The 21,899-nt window shown below is 39.6% G+C and overlaps 1 protein-coding gene across 13 annotated transcripts in view; it reads right to left on the bottom strand.

The window, feature by feature from the left end:
* The window catches only part of LOC146569900 (pleckstrin homology domain-containing family A member 5-like), a 94,067-nt gene that overhangs the window by 22,265 nt on the left and 49,903 nt on the right, over window positions 1–21,899 (bottom strand). For 11 of the 13 annotated variants that reach the window (XM_085282554.1, XM_085282553.1, XM_085282556.1 and 8 more), the window contains 6 exons: window positions 15,174–15,257; window positions 6,189–6,309; window positions 5,941–6,045; window positions 4,048–4,120; window positions 2,246–2,346; window positions 846–961 (listed from right to left, as the gene is read on the bottom strand). In XM_085282554.1, coding sequence (XP_085138680.1) covers window positions 846–961; window positions 2,246–2,346; window positions 4,048–4,120; window positions 5,941–6,045; window positions 6,189–6,309; window positions 15,174–15,257 — 600 coding nt within the window. The other 2 variants (XM_085282565.1, XM_085282564.1) reach the window with 2 other exon arrangements.

The raw sequence follows: 21,899 nt of genomic DNA, 5'->3' as shown, positions 1-21,899 counted from the left end.
TTCCTTCAGAGTTTCCACTTGTATAGTTTCAAATAGCAGCACTAGTCACTTAATGACTTCTCCATCTTTCTGTGCCTCCACCAACCAAGCAGAGCACACATTTAGCCCTGCGAGCATTCAAGTTACACAACTGCAAAACAAACGATGAAGTAAATTTAAAAAAAAAGATGAAATTACAGAACCTTTTTGTTTTGAACAATGTGTAGTTATATAAGATAATCTTATAGTAGCATCACACGGTCCCATTTAGCAGAGACTTTCAGAGGATTTCAGGCACTACTGCTCTGTGTAATTACACTGCTCGTTACTATTACGTTTCTGCTCGCCCATGTAAAAGCAGGGCATTAGACAGGCAGCCTGCCAAATGGCAGATATTTAACATAGTTTAAAAAAGAAGAAGGAAAAAAAAAAAACCCTGTCCTGATGAGTCAGTGATCCTGATCAGCCAGCGCAGCTGTGCACATCATCCCTTAAACCACCTGCATCATGCCTTCACAGTGCACCCACAGTCTTATGTATGTTACTCCATAATAAACTTTAGCGCTTGAAACAGTTACATAACATGAAAGAACATCGTAGCTTCTTCAACAAACCCAAAGACCAGAGATGTCAAAAGTGGGTGTTGAAGTGTTGCCGAAGAACTTAACAGGGAATTTAAAAGTACTCTCTTCCAGTACAAACAGAAATCAGAGTCTAGAAATGAACCACGTGATGCACAGCTGTTAGTACTAGTTTGAAGAACTGTCCTCAAATGGCTTTTTCAAACCCCCCCCCCATGCGCTCGCAATTCAAAAATGACACACCCACTCAGCAAACATGACTTTATTGTCAAAGCTCTTACAAACCTTTTGACTGGCTCTGACTGCACGAGTGCAGCATCTGTCATCACTTTCATCCAAGATTCCATCTCTTTGGCTGTGTCTGTGCAAAAGTAGTACGTCCTCATGTTGGGATGTGTCGCCTGTTTTGACAGTACACGGGATCAAGGACAGGAAGAGTTATCCACACAGTTACCTGAAAGAGAGAAGACAAAAACTGGTTGACTAGGATTTTTAAGGTTTCCTCACAATAACAGGAGGGTAGAATATTGCATTTTACACACACACACGCACACGCACACGCACACACACACACGCACACGCACTTTTTTTTTAGCAACTAATGGCAATCGGTGCTGACTTGTGAGATATTCTCTGCAGTTAATGATAATAAATCAAATCCTTAAGTCATGCTAGATTAGGGAAGTAAATCTGCCACAATACTTACCATTCAGTGCATTGTATGGCAGACACATGGTCGGTTGTCTCTTGGTTCCCTCGTGGTGAACAAACCAATATATTGTTAAAACAAACACAGGAAGAGACATAATGCTTCGTAAACAACCTCAATGTGCAGTTTTCCAATGTTTAAAAAAAGACAAGACTATAATTTTTCTAATTGCTTCACAATAATTTTTAGAAATAACACACTTACTGATATGACCTTTGGCCACAACAAGAGACAGGAAAAGTTGAGAATGAAAAATATACAGTCAAAAGGTCATCCCATTTCTGAGTGAATCACTGAACTGAAGAGCTTGTGTCCTGCTTTCATGCTTTTCTCTTTTCTAAGTCTTGTTTTGGGGGTTTTTTCAGCCTGAATCTAAGTTGGAAAAGGAGTGGGCTGTGTGGTTGGAGAGACCTTGAGCAGACTCCTGGGCGTCTGTGTTTGGCTGTGCTTGGCAGGACAACTTTGTTGTCTCTTTGGGTTTATGAAGAACCCACAGTCAAATCCTTTACACACCACTGTGATCTCATATTATAAGTCCGTTGCCCTGAAACTTGAATCCTGCGAGTCAACTTATAGCATCATAGTACTGTAGTCCTACCTCACTGCTGTCAGTAGTCAGTGTAGAAATATGAGTCGTACTTTAGTTGTTAGCATTAGCGACTAAACATCTCGCTTTGTCAATCAACCAAAACTTCTGAAGTAACAACCAACGTGTTAAATAGGAAATAAAACCTAGAAACTGCTCAACATGTCTAAAAATACACATACATATATTGTGAGATCACGATAAGAGCCACTGCAGCACCAGTTTTAAAATGTACCTTCTGTGAGACTTGCACATTTATTTTTATGGCCTTATCTACAAGTTTTTCCATTTTCTCTAGAAAACTAATTCCTGTCTTTTCTTCTTTAAGTGTAATAAACCATAAAATATGCAGCCTAACAAAGTCTGACAGGAATGAAAACATGCACTGACCTTGAAGGCATATTTTCTGGTAATGTGATCGTCCACAGACAACATGGATATACGAAAGCTTGGCAGGAGGATACTGCCGAGAATCCCCTCCTCTTTTTCATCTACAGAGGAAAAACAAAACACAGTGTGTATATATATATACACACTATATTGTCAACTCTTATCTTAAAGCGTTATTTGTAAACAGGACGCAAGTCAAGTGGACTGTGAAAGGAAAAACTGTGCAGTGTTTTGGTCAGATAAACATAGGATACCAAGTCAAAACATTGGAAAAGATGAGCACTGATTCAGTTCTGTATGCAGCTAGGCTGCTCTAATCCTCATTAAGTTAACAGACAGGGTTCCACATTGACAATTGTGCACACTCCACATGGGGGGGGATTAGATTGGGTCCCAAGTTTAAGCAGAGTAGCTTACTCTCCAAATTCCATAAAAGCAAACTGTACTGCTTACCCAAAACAGTGCAGGAAAACAAAACAGTGACTGCTGCAATCCCTTATAGGCATGGACTTTGTCTGGTTTATGTGCAAGTTTGCATGTGTGTTACTCAAAACCATTATGTTAGAGTCAAAGTCTTTTAACACATATTGGCGATGATGGAATGAATAAGGCTGATCATGAATAAAGTTCAACATTGTGAGTAATATTTAGGGAAATATATGGTAACATCAATCTGGACATTCCCAAACATATCAGAAGTCGAGCTGTTTGCTCAGAAGTTGTGTTAGAGACCTGCCTCGCTTAACTGATTTTCAAAAGAGGGGCGGATGGATTTTTGACAGCGTCACCTGTCTGCAACCAACCGGGCTCTTTGCCACTGCCTCGTTCAAAAAACACAACAGGCAGAGGCTTCAGCAGAGCAGTCTCATCATGGGATATCCTGATGCGCAGAAATAGAGTGATAACTACAACAGCAGATAACGGATGTATTCAGATGAAGCAGCAGAGTTCACGACCTCTCTGCCCACTCTCTGCTGATGGATACAGTTTCTCAACATATCCATCTGGATAAAGCCTTTGGGTCCGCCGCTGTCCGCGGCTTTTGTCAGTCAGTGGGTGGAAAGAAGGCGACGGGAATGGCAGACACCAGAAATAACACAGACTGGATGTCATCCTGATCAGCAGAAATGACGACTACATCTGCATAAAGCGGCGGCACTGGGAAGTGCAGCCTTGTACAAAGGTAAGGCTTGTATTTTCTCACAGTTTCAAACAGCACACCTAGTTTACACTTGGTCTACACTTTAAACATTCTCCAAACAGAGATGTGTCAAAATTAGATGTGAAGATTGGTCCAACATGAGAGAACAGCCATTAAAATCACATTTTAATCAATAATAGATTATATAAAATCGATAAATCGCATCGAAATGTCCACACATTTTACAAAAATGCAAACTACAGTAAGTGAGTGTAACTACTACTAACACTACTTTCAGACTCCTATCATGTAAAAGCATGAATGATGACATGACTTGCATAAAAAGGAATCATTCAATAAACTTGTTTCATCTTGTTTCATCATGACTTAACATTAAGTGTGGAATCCTATTAGTATGCTTTAATGTTTAACTCTGCATCCAGGTCTTGCGTAAGGACCTGGCTTTGCTTGATGGAAAAAAAGGTGATGTTGCAAGCTTTTTCACCTGATAAGTCTCCTCAGTTGGTCCTGACATGTTCTTTATCACAGGGACTCAGACATAACAATGATGAGAAAAGGCATCGCTTGTTGTTGAAGATCACAAAAGCACTTGAACTATTAATCGACAACCGGTGCCGCTAGATGACAGGACTGAACTCACCTCTGTAGTAGAAGAGGCAGAGGTCAGAAAGGACAAACCACCTCTTCTTCCATAGCTTCATCCCTGTACTGTCCTGAAAAGACACCAGAGCAATAGAGGACATTAACTCCACAAATGTTTGGGGCTTTGATTTTTTTCTAATATCTTTGTCTTTTTTTATCCTATTCAGCACATGCTGTAGTCCTGTGATACAATCCTTTCCATGTGATCAATTGTTTGCTACATCATCTCTAAGGATTAACAGCCAATCACTTCTTTGTTGTATTACATAATTGTGTACGACTTTCTAGGTTTCCAGCTGAGACAGGTCACCATTTTGCATTTGTGATCCAAAATGCCTCTCTGAACTTTGGAAATTATGAAATAACCCCTTGCTTAAATGAAGACGGGTTATGGAAGTCATCCGATCAGCACTGCAAAATTTCGGACTCTCAAATTTAGCTATTTTTGGCCTGAGATGGGGAAACTTAATTTGTGGCATGAAACAAAGACAATGCAACACACACACACACACACAAACTTCCTCTGCTTAAGTTGTTCTTCAGTATCAGCTCAAAGCCTTTAACGCTGCTGCCTGAAAAAGATGAAGGGTGAAGTAAAGGGTATTAACTCCCTGGTTTACTTTAATGGAAAACTTGAGCAAAGTCCTTAATCGTAGCCTCCACCAGGAGACAAAAGCAGGAGGGGGGATCTTAACAACTCTGTCATTATGGTCAAACGGCATGTGGGCTGCAGTTTACTTGAAATGGAAATTCACTTCCACAAACCAGAATGGTTAAAACATTAGTATCAAGAGAGATTCAAAATACCAGATGCTGCGCCGTATGTTCATAAAAGAGGTAGATGTGAAATGTAACAAGTTTTAAAGATCTTGTGTCCACCACCTTTCCTCAATTAAATCCAGGTCTTAACCCCCCCTTTTTTGAATGTCAGTAGCAGAAGAATAAATAAACTTTATCAAAAAGTTCTGTCGAATCTTGCTCTCTGGAGGCTTTCGCTATCACATCAATCACTGCGGCACTTTGTTCTAGCAGCGGACCAACCGAAGGACTGCAGCTTCCCCTCAGCCAAGGACTTCAATGGCTTCCAGTTTTCAATGAGGCAGGGAAATAAAAGTGCAAATCCAGCTTTTATTCAGGCTAGCAGATTTGTGAGTCTTTTGCTTGATCTACATCACCCTGATTGATGTTTCCAAAGAAAAAAGCAGCTGGCAGCTGCACCAAAGGAGCCCATCGTGTGCTCACAAAACTGCACAGGGTGCCTGCAATCACCGCTAAATGAAACTCCCAGTTAGGATGCACAAGGGTGTCCGGTCTGGCCCCTTTTTACTCTTCTGTAAGTAACCAGGGAGGTTTGCATTCATACAGTGGCCCTGCTGGATGAGCAAAAACAGAGATGCACAAAGAAATGCTCAGATTGTGCTCATCTTAAGACTACTGCTGCTGCTGCATAACCACTTGCAGTTAAAAATGGAAACAGACCCAACACTGTTTTATATTATCACCTTTGTATAGCCAAGCTTTTCCTTGCCTCTGACTCCAAAGATAATACTATCCAGCAGAAATCAGGGGAGCTCCTGACGTGAGCATGCTCGGACTAATAATGCTAACATGCTGTTTAACGTATTTTTTCCATGTTTATCAACTTTATTGATATTTTGCACTTTCACACAAATTGTTAACAGGGTGGTGTAAGACAAAAGGTCAGGGTATAACCAAAAAGATTTCTGCAAAAATCCATCCGCACGTTGATACATTTCAGTTATAACCACAGTGGTTTAAAAATATTGATACACACATGCGTCGAAGAAAACAAATTGTATGATCTGTCCTTTAAATTTCTGATTGCATTTTCTGGAGTAAAGATTACCTGGAGCCGTGCACTCCTACTCACCTGTTTATACAGCCAGTTTCTCTTGATAACCGGGGCACCGGGATTCCTCCTGATGGAGTTGGATCGTTTCCCGAAGTTGTGAATTTTTTTAGAAGGTCTTGAGGGCTACAAGTTAAATCAAATTAAGCTCAACACACACACGGAAAAGAAACATCTAGATGTTTTAAGCCATTAAAATGTGATCCACTTGTTTTTCCCATTATTTTCTAACATAACAGGCATGAATCGTAAGCCCCCCTGTCACTCACCCTTCCTCCGGGGCTACTGGGGTTTGCAGCTTGCTCCGAGCCGCCCGTGTAGTTAGAGGCCTCACTCATGGTGCTTACTGGTCGTTCCTTCTTCTCATTCGCCGGCACTTTGGAAGCAGATCTAAACAAAACGCACAACATGCCAAGAGCAGACAAGCAAGTCATTAATCAGAAATAGACACTGTGTTATATCCAACATATTTATCTCCAGTGACCTTCAGAGGAGCAGGAATATGAGCAGGCAGCCCTTATCATATGTTTCCCTGTCTGTCCTCTGAAGTTCAAGCTCTGTTATAATGAGATCTCAACATGGGCTTATGAATCAAACCAATTACTCCCACCCTGTCACTGCTGATACATTTTAAGTTCTCTAAGAGCTTAAAGTGAATGTCCTGCAAAGTGCGCCTGACATATCCAGAAGCAGCAGCTGCAGCAGTGAACAGGGTCAGGATGTTTCTTAAAAGACAAAATCTGTCTTATTTTTAAAGGAAAAGCATAACAGGATCAGTAATTGTGGCATATGAAAGAACACCACGTGAATAAGCAGTACACGACCCACGGAGATGTCCTACATTCACTAAGATAGGAACAATGCTGTGGTCCAGTGGGAACAAGGCATGAAAACCAAAGGGGATCAAAAATACTGCAGCAGTGATATCTCCACAGATCCAGTGATTCTGCTGCACGTAAGGGCTGAAACTGCTGACTCTGCATTAAAAACACTCCCCGATCTAACCGAGCCATGTGATCAACAATATAACATTTGTACGGTCCAGATCATGTTTTATCACCAAGTTCCATCTTTCAGTGCAACCGTCTGTTAGAAATGCAACAAGAAAACATAAGAAAACATAAGCATTCAATTAGAAACAGTTCAAACCATGCGGTCATACCCAAGGTGCACAAACACAAAAAGGGGATCACGATGGACGACCATACGTGACACACACAGGATGTTCATTCCCGTGCAGCAAAGGGACAGATCTGATGTCACCTGGAAACTCCTCGAAACAATGACTATTACAGACCGACCCGGTCTTACCGGCATTTAGAAGGAAAGCTACGTACAGTAGTTAGTTAGACGGGAAAGCTTAGTTAGAAAAAGCAGCAGTATGTTATTAATGTTTTCTGATAATTTCAGATATGAAAGTATGTGACTAGATATATGGATACACATACACGAGTGACGAGTGACTAACTCATTTATCTAAAGAAAAGGCGCTTTTACAGATGGGTGAGTAACTACTGAGATTTGCCTTCTTCTCAGTCCAATAAATTTGCTTCTGAAAATGAGGTCTAAACGTTTTGAGCACTTCCACTGACTCATGAAATCCTTATTAAAGCATAATCAATGGTGAGTCAAATTGTCATCTAATAAAGGTCGGGAAGGATGGAACGTGTGAAATGACTGCACTGTAAGAGATATAGTGCTTTATTTGATGCTCTATTTGGCATCATGACACGTCTAGGCTCTCGGCTACAGATAATTAGCTTGGAAGTGATAATCATTCTGCATGCAATCAAACCGAGAAGATACAAACGTGTCAATTTGATAGCTTTAATGTAAGAGCTGGCCTTCGACTATAGGCACATTAAAAACAAAATTGAGAAATTACTTTGCATTACAGCCCTGACAACCTAAAACACCCACACTACAATACATATTCTATTTGGAAATTTCAGTGCTTATTGGAAAAGCAAACAGAATACAACATAAAAATCGAATCTAATATGAAAAATAAGGAACACGTAATCATTACAGATCTTTTTACAAGTGACTGAACACATGCACACACACAAAAAAAGATATTCCTAATCACACTAGAAACATGTACGGAAGATTTGCAGAATACCAAACCAACACCAGTCATTTGCAATTTACCAACATGAAAAAATAAATAAATCTATAATCAATAGTGTTCTTCTCTGATCAACATCCTAAAAATTAAGGATGCATCACTATGAAACGTTTCACTGAAACCAGTATTTAAAAGAAAGAACTCAACAATAAGGTTCGGGAGTAAAAATCCATTTCATACTCTATCACAAAGAGTTATAAGCCATAAAGCTCATACGGTGTGACACTTATATAGCCCCTTTCTACTCAATCCTTTGCAGTGAAAGCACTTTCTACTACAAGCTTCATTCATACGGTGATTTATCTGCACAAAAAAGCACTTATCGAACATTCACAAAGAGACACACGCCGATAGACGCATCAGGGACAACTTGGGTTTCAGCATCTTCCCCAAGGCTAGTTTGACACATAGACTGGAGGAGCCGAGGAGCAACCCACTGACCTTCCGATCTGCTGGACAATCTATTCAACCACCTGAGCTGCATCCATCCCTTTCAGCTCTTTACCACACTTTGAACATTTAGCCTGTGCAAAATTGATGTGACACAGCAGATATATATCATCCACCGCCATCAGTAAATGCCATCTTATTTGCAAATACACCGGCATCAGCCTTCAAAGTGTTACACACAGGATGTTCAGCTAATATCAGCTGATATCAATACTCGGCCAATGAATTGAGCAGTGTTCCCAGGGCCTCACCAGTAATTATTTCACAGTTATTTAGAGTCAAAACACCACAAACACATACATGTGCACACACAATGAAAACCAACACATTCCTATATTTTGTTTAACTTTCGTTTATTTAGTGTAAAATGATACAATAATACCCACATGGCTTATATGCCACTATTCATACTCTTATCATGCTGTTTTGAATGCCTGTCTGTTTTCAATTCCTGTTGTCTGGTTTAGGATGGGGCTTGCCTCCTGACAGCACTGCCCACAGTGGAAATCACTGTATAGTGAAATACCACGGGCAACACTCGCCGCTGTGTTCACCAGAGCTCAATGTCAACAACAAAGTCAATGAACCCAAAAGTCAAGCTGAAAAGGCCATGTGACGTTCTGTTTTCAGCAATGTCGAGCTGCTCTGTTACCTACGGGAAGGAAGGTCTGTACAGCGTGCCAGTCTGTCTTAAGATCAATGTCGCGGCAACAGTTTTTCCATTTTAGTTTTCGCCAGTGTCATTATAGTTTTCAACACTAAACACTCTCAAATGAGACCGAGAACTGAACATCAGATCTTAAGGTTGAACTCTAAATATTCCGCACAGAGTAAAAGTTGAAATTAGGCGAACTGTGCAATCAACCTTTTGTCTAATAGAGCCATTATTGTAGACAAACAAAATAGATGTTGCTGCATCAATTCAACAAACTTGTATGTGTTAAAAGTGACAGATACAGGCTGCCCCTTGCATGGATTTTCTGTGTCTGTGTAAATGTGGGGGTCTGTGTGTGCAGAAAGAGCAGGGATTAGACTGTCACTGAAGCCTAGCACTCTAAGCACACTGGGGGGGAAAAAACAAAACACTGAACGAAGAGGCTGAGGCCGCATTTTAAAATGACCACACAGCATTTCTAAAGAGACGAGGCGGCTCTAAAACACCTTTGTGTGCTGCTGAACTGCGCCTTTATCTTTTTAATGAACAAAAGGTTGGAACACAAGGGAAGCATAATCAGATCTGTAACAGTGTAACTAGGTCCACTGGTGTAGAGCAGAACAGAGCTGGATCGTGCACCAAAGATTTACAGATACTAAAGGTTCTAAACCGAGATCAACTAAACCCCTTTTTGCTGTGGGTCCACATTACCCACATTATTATTACCCTACTTACAGAACTAATAACATATGAAACCGTGGAGCCTTAACCGGTAACAACAAGAGCGCTCACTCTCTGGGCATTATTTACTTACTGCTCTGGGAACAGTATGTTGCATACTCTTATTCTTTGTTCTTTTTAAGAACTTTAGAGGTTTATAGGGCAGTACAGCGACCTTTTGTAATTTGCCCTTTTCAAATCCATTTTAATATGCTTAACATTAAAATATGTATTTTTTTTAATCCATCTTTTTTATCTATTTTTTAGTTATGCAGCTAGAGTAGAGTCTGTGGTGTTCAAAACAGGTGTGTTGTCAGCAGGGAAGCTGCAAAGTGCCACTCATAACATGGCTGAAGGGTTTTTCTCCCATTTCTTCATTAACGTTTTCATTTTCGTTAATCGGCTGTAATAAATGCTAATACAGATGGATTGGCAAAAGGCTAATATTGGCCAATTATATTGGTCCACAGACTTAAAAAAAAACAAACAAAAAAACCAGTATGCTTTCAACAAAGAAGAGTCAGTGGTACAAAAGATGATTTGTCTGACAGCTCGGCTTTTATAAAGGATGTGCAGCTTGACTTTAGCTCAGGAAATGTTAGTAATGATCTCCTTGGGGTCTGTTCATAAAGTTTAGTTGAACAAAAGAAATGTTTCAGACAGTTAGATACACATCATGGGATTTTGTAGTACAAGTATATTGCAGAGTCTATTGTTAGTGCGCAACAACGACAAATATTAACAGACAAACACATTTAAGTTGTTTTACATTAAAAGAAACGGTGCAGTCATCCAGCTGTGCTTGAGAGACACATTTCCACATTTTACACCACAAAACAGAGGGAAAACAAATTTGTTGAGATTGGGTTTTGAGGACTACTGTAATCAGGTAACACTTGCTCAAATACTACTCGGTCAGGAAACGTTTATCTCATCTTATTTTGCATCATGTCATTATGTATCAAGATAGTGACAAGTAGGGCTGCCACAAACGATTATTTTGATTAGTCGACTAATCAGATCATGCATCCATTGGACGTAAAACGTACAGCTTATTGAACCAGCATGCACCTGCTCTTATATGACTATCATTAGCTTACAGCTTTAAGTGTTTAAGGTGCTAACTAAAAATAAAGATAAGATGATAGTTTATTAAATTGTAATGACATTTGCAGATTGTTTCGGTGAAGTTTAATAAACTCAGCTGTCTGCTCCTTGGTATCTAAAATATAACGGGACACCGGAGTAAATTCTCGAGCATCTCACACTTCTGATAATCAGTTGTCTGCTTGATGTTTATTCAGCTGTGTAAAAAAACTATAACTTTAAATCTCAGCCAAACAGATTTACTCAGGAACAAGTAAAATACTGAAAAAAGCCAAACAATAACAGTTTTAAGTTATCTAAGTGAATTATATATCACGTTTAACCTGAGTAGTGAAAGACGGCGGTGGGTTTGAAAACGATTTGCCGGGAGTCCAGTGTTCTCTCCAGCTCTAGTGAGCCTTGAACCCCGGCTCGCTATCGAGCTGGTGGGTAACAGACGTCTCCGAAAACGTCGGAGCGCTTTTGAAAATATGTGGTGTCTTGATAAACTGAGCAGATATTTGAGGTTTACACAGCTACATTCTCGCCTGAAAACATGTTAAACGTTTATTTTGTGACCCAGAAAGAATAATAAGAGTAATATTAAAACTAACTAGCTGCCGCCATTGTTGGAAACTGAGCTGGGCTGCGCTATGAATTCTGGGACACTGCTTCTTCTTCGGGGTTTAACAGAAGCTGGCATCCTTGTACATGCAGTGCTGCCATCTCCTGTTTCAGTCCGTTATTACACTCTTAAATCCTACTACTTATTCCTGCGTCTTTTGGGATCTTACAAAGCTTCAAACAACGCGTCGACTATTAAATTAGTTGTCAACGATTTTGATAGTCGACATAATCGTGACTAGTCGACTAATCGTGGCAGCCCTAGGGACAAGTAAGCTGAAAATTAAAATGATTAAAGTAGCAAATTTAGCTAAAGGACAACCTGTAATAAGAAAAATCAACCCAACACTACAGTAAAACAGCCCTGTTTTTAACATTGTCCCTAACACTCCAACGGACACATACATTTTAAATGAACAGCTAGTACGGTACGCAGTAAACTGCACTGTGAAACAGCTGACACGCTGAACACGTGGTGAGACTGCGTTTTGGTCAACATTTTTACATGTGAGTTGCTGTAAACAAATACCTCCTGTTAGCCTGCACATGATCATGCAGAACACTAAAAACAGGAAAACATTTACACAGTATAACAGAATGGTAAAGCTGACAATGAGAGATATGGGTACAGTCACATGGCACATACAGCACTTTAGTGGTAACTTCGCACATCGCACCACAGCTGTATGTATGACACATGAGTGATACAGCCTCTTAATGAATATTATAGCAGTTTGAGAACACTAATGTGCAAATAATAGCTTTAATTATACCCTGCGTAGCAATGTAGCAGTGACAGTGTCATGTGTTCCTGTCACACATTTATGTAACTGAAGACTACAAACTGAACCTTGAAGTGAAACTCACAATAACTAAAGAAATAGAGAAATAAAGAAAGGGAAACTGTTCCTGGTTACTGTTCTTAGCTATGTTAACATAAAGAGCAGCTTTGTTTTGTTAATACTTTTCAGAATGTGAAATCAGTCTCTTGATAAGTGACAGCTTTCCAGAACAAAGCGGTATAATTACAGTATTATTAGAATTTCCTGTTGAAAGTGTAGCAATTGACTAGCCAGAGACTGGAAATGGTTGATTTTCAGTGTGCACAGCCTGAACTGGTGACCAGCCGGTCAGCCTCTCATGTCTGATTGCCAGCTGATCTGTTTTATTCATGTGCAGATCCTGTACACACTCACGGCCACATGCTAACATGTCGTTATCGTGGGAGCTCTTCACTGTGACTGAAGACCCAGAGTTCAGCAAAGTAAACCACAGGGAGACTGGCGGAAAAACAATTCTAACGACAAACCTAATGAGACATTTAAATCACCCTAACCCGGCTCAACGTGAACATTTTAAAGACACTAACAAAGAAAAAACAGCTAACGCTATCCAGCGCTCAGGGCCATCTCCAAGCCAACAGCCTCAATATGAGCCTCAGTATGAGCGGTCAATGGATCAAGCGATTATGAGGGAAATTACAAGGGACAAGTGAAAAAGAGAGAAAGTTAAAAGGTAACACGTAGGGACAGGTTGGAGTGGAGCTAAACCCGGGCCTCTGCAGTAGCCTTTTGGCACATGGATCAGTTGCTCAACCAGTGATCCAGAGAAGCACCCCATTATCTGGCAAAGTTACAAAAATAATTGAAAATGATGTAACTAACTGACATTTGTTTTGTTACATAAATCTGCAGTTTATTATTTGTACCTCTTTCCAGCAGCAGAGCTCTTTTTTGAGAGTTGTTTAAGGGAAAGAAGATCCTGTAACTTACTGCAGTTTAAGTGTTCATAATAAAGCTTCACATATCATTGCTATATCTACCCTAATGGGACACAAATAGGGACTCAAAGTAAACATGGCTGCTTGTCTTCTCCAATCCATTAACTCAAATCTAATCTAAGCTTCCTTTACCTGAATTACTCACTTTTTATTCCATCTTAAGGTGGGCTGAGGCAGGCTTTATGTTATACTAGACTGATTATAATGCCAAACTGAGGCAAAGATTTGTGTTTTGAGTGCATTTAAAGTGCAGAGCAGATTAAGCGGAGATTTTCAGCAAGGCCTCTTTATCCCTGTGGCAGCTTAAATCCGTCTTTGCCTTTTATTACTCGTCCACGGTGCAGATTTTGGCCTTGTACTATTTTTACTAAAACAGAGCCAACTGTTGGATGAAATGCTCTGTAATAAACTTCGAATTGTGAGTCATGTAGGTTTACCGCTTTTCTGTGTTGCCTTCGCTAACTGGACCCGATGTGCGTTCTTTTTTCTCCTTTTTTTTTTGCAGATTCTGTAAATGATAAAACTCAAATTGCTAAATTAGATATTATCTAGCACTGACATGTTGTGCTTCTTAGCGTGAAAAGCGGCAGAAATGTGTGAGCAACACAGTGGAGAGAGGAATGTGTCAAGCGAGTGCAGTGTCACAGTTCTGGTACAACAAGCTTCTTCACAAACTTTTTTTTCCTGATTATTCAATCTATACCGAAGAAAAGTGCTGCTCAGAAGATTTTAGAGAGACAAATAGGTCACTACAGCATGCTCTGGAAAAAAAAAACAACTTTCTAACCCACATATTGGAAAAAGCTGAAACTGGTACTCATAAAGAACGACTGGGGGATTTCTTCTTTACTGCCGAACCACTTGAGAGTGAAATTATACGTCTTGGAGCAGAACGTGTTTCAATCAGTATTCGGTGCTAAAATAAGTGACACCAGTTGTGATGGCTTGATTTTAGTGGAACAATCTAGTGGAGGAGATCTACAATGAATGGGGTTTAAAATCTAACTTAGAAACTGAGCAGAGCTGGAACATGCTACGCAGCATTAAGCTATGATGGCTAGGGTAAACCATGAAAGCGCTGTGGGCTGTGATGTAAGCTGTGTATATTTAGCAATCTTACAGACTGAAGTAAATCAGAATGGGAACTAGTTAAGGAGGGCAGTGGAGCAGACAGATATTTGTCCTCACTTTCGACATGCTGCGGACTTAAACAGTCAATCAGGAAGGTTATGAAGTTAGAGGATGGTAATGAAAATACTGGACAGAGTCATAGTGTTGATCTCCTGTAAGTAAAAGCTTGAGATGACTGACATCTGATTCAGTCATGTGGGCAAAAATTTGATGACTGAAAGCAGTGTAGATGATCACATGGACGTCACACAGTTGACCCTGTACTGTATTTGAAAAGGACATGAACTTCTCTCCAGGTCAAAACAAGGGCCAAAATGTGATTAATCATGTTTTCCACTATTTGATGTATGCCTGAAATAATAATGGTTTTTACTCTGGGGCCTTAGCACCAGCACTAAAATTTAAGTCTTTGAAATATGAAAAGTTACCTACAAATGTTTTTTTTCTTAACAGAACTTTCCTTCTTACTGCTGAGAAATTTCTTTATGAAACCGCATAACTGAGGATGCATTGAATAGAGCCTTTGAATTCAAAGGGCAGAACTGCAAATAGACGATGGCACGGCAACAACTTATGCAATGTTGCCTACACATGAGGAGTTTCAACAGCATACTGTAGTGCTAAAAATGCTGCACAGTGGCATTCTGAGAGAAAGAAAAGAAAAAAAACAAGAGACTTACTGTTCGTTGATGACAAAGATGCAGTTGTCTTGCGAGGGTAAGCCTGACACAGGATGCTTGCAGGTCACCTTCCGTTCATTGTGGCTAACGAGGAGGAGGACAGGGAAGAAAAAAAAAATACTGATTATTGTTTTGGTCAAAAAATAAGTCTGTCAATAATAGATCTCTCCATTTATACCTACTTTTAAAAATATCTAATAGACATGCTGCTTAACAGAAGAATTTCAGAAAAATTAAAATTTTTGCTTTTATTTGAAACTTTTACTAGCAAAATATAAGAGAATCAAACAATTGATATTGTGTATGGTAACGAAAATTGCACACACAGTGCGGAAGTAGTAGTAAGCCACACCAATTAAGAAACTGACCACACTTGAAATGACAGAGTTTAAGCCAGAAAATTTGTAGGTGTTGGGACTGATAACACATTGCCATGGAAACAAAACTACTGTATTAAAGGAAAAATGTAAAAGTCGATAACAATTCTGTATAAAACTAAGCATATATCAAACTTTAGAGCCTCATGTATAATTTCTTGTCAACTTATACCTCCTTAAATTATCTACTGTCTTTAATTGTTGAGTTCAATCTTTAAAACTATAGTCTTATTACACCCCTCCCTCAAAAAAAAAAAAAAAAAAAAGCCATTCCTATTACTGCTAGTAATTCTCAGCACACTAATAATAGACCTTCTCTCAAGCCCCCCCATCATGACACATCAGTCCCATCTTGACACAAAATCACTGACAATGTGCTGACCAACAGCCAACCCAATCAATTGAGTTGTAAATGGCAGTAGTCCACTGGTTGCTAGCAGGAGAGCTAACATTGCATGGAAAGCTTGCAAGCTAACAGCAAAGCGGCAGCAGCTTGGAGGCATTTCAATCGAACTAATTTCGAGGATTAAAGACTTCTTCTTTAACGAGAAGAATGTAGACCTGGCATTTGTGAGCACTGCTTCTGAGCCTGCTCAGTAGACCGTTAACTTCATACATATTATAATCAATTAGAAGAGATAGTGGAAACTGACCTAACTTGACACACATTGTGTCAGTTCACCAGAATAGGTACTCTAGGTACTATGGCTGCTCAATAGGGGCAAAAATTCTTATGGCTTGTCTACTTGGGATGGAGAGAAGAGGCGTTTAAATAAAAAGTATGGCAGTAGTTCTCTTAAACAAAAACAAACAAAAAATGTATATATTTAAGTTTAAACATGTCAGTTTTTCCTCTTATAATTTATAAAATAGAGGATATTTGGTACATCCAAAATCATTTGAAAGCCCATGTGAAGAAATCATGAAAATGATCATTAAAAAAGGGTTCCAGCAGGCTGTTGTGCTAACATACACTCAAAATCTAATAACAGAGGAACAAATGATGCCACTATCCTGTTGGCCAATTAGAGCGGCCTGCAGTCAGTTCCACCCTGACATAATTAGAACACCAGGACAGCGACCTCACAGTCCTTGAAGAACAGCAGCGTACTGGTAAAGGAGCCAGCGGTCAGTGTGAATGGCCTCGGGGTGAGGAAGCTCGCTGATGGGCTTTAGTGTCACTCATGTTAATCATTTGTTGCTTTAACAGTGTCGGTGGAATACTGCCAAGACTGTAAATTTAACATCAACATACAATTTAGCTTCCTACCACATAACCTGCAATTTAGAAATAGAAACTGATAGTTATTTAGTGACTGATACAGAGATGGGGTGCAACTGAGTATTTTATACATATCTTAATCAACATAATAACAAAAATGGAGACTTAACAAAACATATGGCTTGCAATGTCAACAAAGGCATCAAAGCTACTCCTGCCTTTATGTTCTTGATAGTTATTCTATACTTTAACTCAGTCAGGCTGTACTATAAACACAAGAGACTCAAGCTACAGCCCAAAAATAACACAGTGTTTAAACACTGAAGAAACGACCAAATACCAAGTATAAAATATGGGGTTTAGTTTCATTTTAGCCTGAAGAGCAACAGTATCCACAGCCCTGGTCTATAATTACTGGAGGCTCTGTTGGCAGCAGAGCACTCTGTGCGGTCTTTGGGCAAGCCAGCGGCACCATATTTCTTTGGCATCCCTCACACATGCCTATGCTGGTCTGCATAGGTTGGCTACAAATACCAGAGAGAGAAAAAGTATAGATACACAAAATAGTGGAACACAAAAAAGAACATTCCTTTGCACAACAGTCCCAATAATGATTTCTACTACAGAATCAGCTCCAATCAATCACATTTTTTCACATTTCTAAGTTTGGATACTGACTATGACCGCTGTCAGTTCAGATGCCCTGTCATCTCCAAAAAACTATATCAATGGCAGAGAGAAAACTCTCCACGCTTGTTCTACCAAACTCCAATAACCCGAAAACATCCCGTCCTGGTCGTACTGTCAGTCTAGGCCAGTACATTTCTGGAGAGCAATCATCCAGGACAGCATGGGTCAAGCCAGACTCACCACATAAAGAGCAGACAATGGGCATAGCTAGGCACAGCACTCAATTGTAAAATGGTGGTAGAATTAGGCCAGAGGTTCTGCTCCCAGCTAAAAAACCAAATTCAGCTACATTCACCTGCAGTTGGCCTTCGTTCATCAAGGATCAGAGCTGTATCATTGTCAACTCTAATCTGGGAGATGAGAGCATTAAGGAAGGGTCACCGTCAATTTGCCAAAAACTTCTTCAGAGCTCCTGACGAAGTGACTTCCTTACAGTGGCCCATCATACAACTGCGATTTCTGCATGTGCTATGCTGCATTAGGCAAACAACAGTACACAACAAAAACAGTAATGCATTTTCACTAAAGCAGTCTTTCTTTATTCACTTTAAACTATGTAAAATTCCCATCAAAGTTAAGCCATTCAAATGCTGGCAGGCCACCATTCAAGGAAAAGGGTTATTAATAACAATAATATACAATTGCAACATTTTAAAGCCCTGATCACCACGTAGTGTTTTCTTATTGCTAAGTTGCTCTACTTGTGGTGCAGGTACAGCTGAGAATTTCTCCAAAGGTGCTGCTTGTGCTGGCTTGTACAGCAAATGCACAGTAAGCTACACAAAATGCATACATGTGGTCAATCTGTAGTGGGGCTCTAGGGCAACGACAACATCCATTACCTCCCACATCTGAGGATGTTTGCAATAAACACAAACACACATACATAGCAGCGGGAAACTCTTTAAATGCTGCAGGAAGACACTAAAACTTGCTGTTTCAGTGCAATTAAATACATTTTATATAAGAACAATTCACAAGAATAACAATGTCAAAGCCATTCATACTGTAAGGTAAAGATCTTAGAGCATTATTTTACCTTGTTAGTATGCATTAACCTACACTTTTTGGGTGAATGCATCATAAAGAACTTTGTATGTGTCAAGATACACTTCTTTGAGTGCAATAATTATGCAGTAAAACAAAAACGCACCGAATGAAAACACAAAAAGACTGTTTAGTGTTAAAAGATTGCTCAGACTGCCAATCCCACTTCCAAACCATCACCCTATTTACAACTTTTCAGCTTCTTTCAGCTCATTGTTTTGGTTTGGCAGTCTGGGTGGTAAAATCCCAGAGGTTCTGAAAGATGGTACAGTAAAGTAGGGGCTTGCTCGACACACAGCTCAAAGAAGTCAATTATACATTAGTTGCGCAATGAAACTGGCAAAAAAAAAAAAAAATGGACAAACAAAAAGGAGTCAAACATCTGCTGTAGCAGCCAAAAGACACCAGACAGTTCCCAGTAGTCTGGAGACCAAACGAAGGATGTGAGGCAACTCAGAGAGGACCCCTACACAGTCTTTGCTAAAATAATCAAGCTCCAGTGACTCCCGTCACAATCTCTTTCTGTCTATAGTAAGAAATGTTAAACGGGTACATGAGGAAATATAATAAAATTAGAAACTTAACACTGAAACCTGGATTAAAAACAAAATTATCAAAAATTATTTATGGGAAATGCACTTAATCCAAAAAGACAGATGAACTTAATTTAATTAGGGCAGTGTATTTACATGTCTGTAATTAATTCACCTGAATCTGAAAAAGAAATATATTACCTCTATTAAAAGAAATATTAAACTATTGAAGTATTCTTGAGAGTTGACAAGCTACAAGGCTGTTAGAGCGGCACAAGTGCTGACCCTTAAACACATACCACACCCTTCTGACATCCACCAGGTTACCACTGAAATGTCAAGGGCAGGGGTGTCCAACTCCAGGCCTCAAAGGCTGGTGTCCTGCAGGTTTTAGATCTCACCCTGGGTCAACACACCTGAATTAAATGTTTAGTTCATTACCAGGCCTCTGGAGAACTTCAAGACATGTTGAGGAGGTAATTTAGCCATTTAAATCAGCTGTAGACAACCTGCAGGACACTGGCCCTCGAGGCCTGGAGTTGGACACCCCGGTAAGGTGTTAAGGCTGTCGTCCAATAACAAACAAACAAAAAACCTAAGAGATGGTGCCTTTCAAATGAAGCCCCATACATTCATGTTGATATTAGATTTTTGTGGTTTAAAGCTTTTCTGTTTTTTCCCTTATGGGTGAAAATTTTGAAAAAACAAGTGGTGGATGTTGATTAACCCTAACCCCAACCCTAGGTGTTCCACCAGTGACCTGGTGGATCTTAATATTCTGAAACATACTGATATAAATTAAAGTTTCAAAGATAGCTGAAGTACCACGCTCAAAATGAACCTGACTAGGGCTCTTTCATTTAAGGATACAAACTATGTACCCTTACATGAAAGGGTTGCTCTCACAGAGGTTTATAGAGATGGGCAAGCTGACACAAGTCAGAGGTCAGTGTCTGTATAGCACACCTTTTTGGACAGAAGTAATTTGAGAAGATCCTAAACATTCCCATCACAACCATCTGTGCCTGTATGCAGGCCAAAAAAGGTATGATGATACAATATACTTTTTCTGACCTTTTTAAAAAAGGAAGGTCCTTTTTTAAAGCAACCTACAGAGGAGCTAGCCTTTCCATCTATTCAAGCTATACAAGAGAAACATTCACAACATGATTGACAGCCTTGACAATAGTGAGAAGAATTTCCTCAAAATCAATTTTGCTGTATCCATATGGCACTGGGAGCTAAATTCAACCATGACAGGAACACGCTACAGAACAATTACTGGCAAGAAATGTGGCTCGATTTCCTTGTTGTAAACAACATGAGGGCCTTCCAAAAAATATCACTAAACCTTAGTCCTTAATGACTGTTGATGGCAGTTATTGTTTTAACAAAAAAATTTTTTTAAAAATCTACTTTTACTGTGACCTCCTAACTGTGAGTAAATATGTTTTCCACCTCACCCAGCTAATTTTAGTTTGCAACAACATTTAAAATAGTCACACATGTTCTGCAGGATGTGGTCTGTGGTCAATACGGTCCAGATTAAATTAGCTTAAAATCACAGTGTTTTACTGTAAGACAGGCATGTGGTAGTAGAGCAGAGACGCATTGTTTCCTCTACATTTTAGTGTAAGATCTCTCCCTTTGTTTGTTCATGGGGCGGGTATGGGTGAAGTGCACCCACAGGATCTTCTGCAGATGTACAAAAGGTGCGGGACTAGGAGTGGGAGTAATGACCGACCACCCTGCAGTGAGGAGGGTTGGGGAGTTTTCTGTCTCCTGAACTGTCCTGTCCAAAATAATTAGCAGTGAGCTGCAGTAATGAAGAGCTTAAGGTCTGGGAGGGGGGGGGGGTCACTCCAGCACTCCACAGGCTAAGCTTTTTATTGCTCCGGGTGGGACTTTGATCCCATGCTCTCGTTCCACTGCAGTTTAACCACAAATAACTAAGAGGCTGCAAGAAAGATCCATACCATTATAGAGAGAGGGATAGGGCTCCATGAGTTTTGACAACATATAATTGGATTTTAACACCAGAACTTAGGAACCCTGTTGAAATCTCATAAAATATCTTTGATGTTTATTCAACAATCTTGAGCTTAAAAAAAAGACTTAATACAGTGATCCTAAGTTTGGTTAATGTAAAAATAAAAAACTTAATAATTAAGATTATTAAATCCTTGGTTTCTACCAATAAAAATATTAAGAAAAAAACCACTATAAACAGCGGTGGCTGTCATATATTTTGCTGTCAGTAAAAAAGGAGGGAAAAAGCCACTGAAGGGGATTTCCTCATTCTGTGTTCTGTTGAAAAACTGGAAGAAATTCCCCCCAAGTCATGGTGCAGAGTTTAAAAAACCACTGTGGCAAATTTAGATTTTGAAAAAGGGCTTTTCAAACAAACTCTGCAACACAAAGGTAACCTTGCAAGGGTAAAAGATGAAGCACTGTCCCAGGACGACTTGAACTGATGATTAAGTGACTTTACGACACAAAATCACATCAATTAAACAACTTGAAATGGTAAAATGTTCCACTTCTCCAGACAGAAAATTCAAATTCTGCATTTTCTGTAACTGCTTTCTAATTCTGGGAAAGCTCAAGCAAGGAAACCCATGCCGCTTTCTCTCTCCTCACAACTTCTATAAATACACACTGCCTGACCACAGCAAATGCATCCTATTTTTAATTGAATGCCTTTATAACTGCCTCAAGGTCTCTAGACTGGGCATTCAAGTGTGCAGGCAGGTCAGAGGAGTCAAGCTATCTAGCCTGCATTTTTAAAGACATGAACCAATTATAATGATGCTTTAATCACAGGATAAGTGAGAGCATTTGGTTCTTGATTTTTTGT

The sequence above is a fragment of the Mchenga conophoros genome, linkage group LG7 (assembly GCF_057382185.1).
Source record: "Mchenga conophoros isolate Kocher_MC1m ecotype Shallow Benthic linkage group LG7, M_conophoros_male_GT1.1, whole genome shotgun sequence".
Classification (NCBI taxonomy): domain Eukaryota; kingdom Metazoa; phylum Chordata; class Actinopteri; order Cichliformes; family Cichlidae; genus Mchenga; species Mchenga conophoros.
The sequence above is the reverse complement of the archived record's forward strand: the minus strand, read 5'-3'. Positions and strand labels throughout refer to the sequence as shown.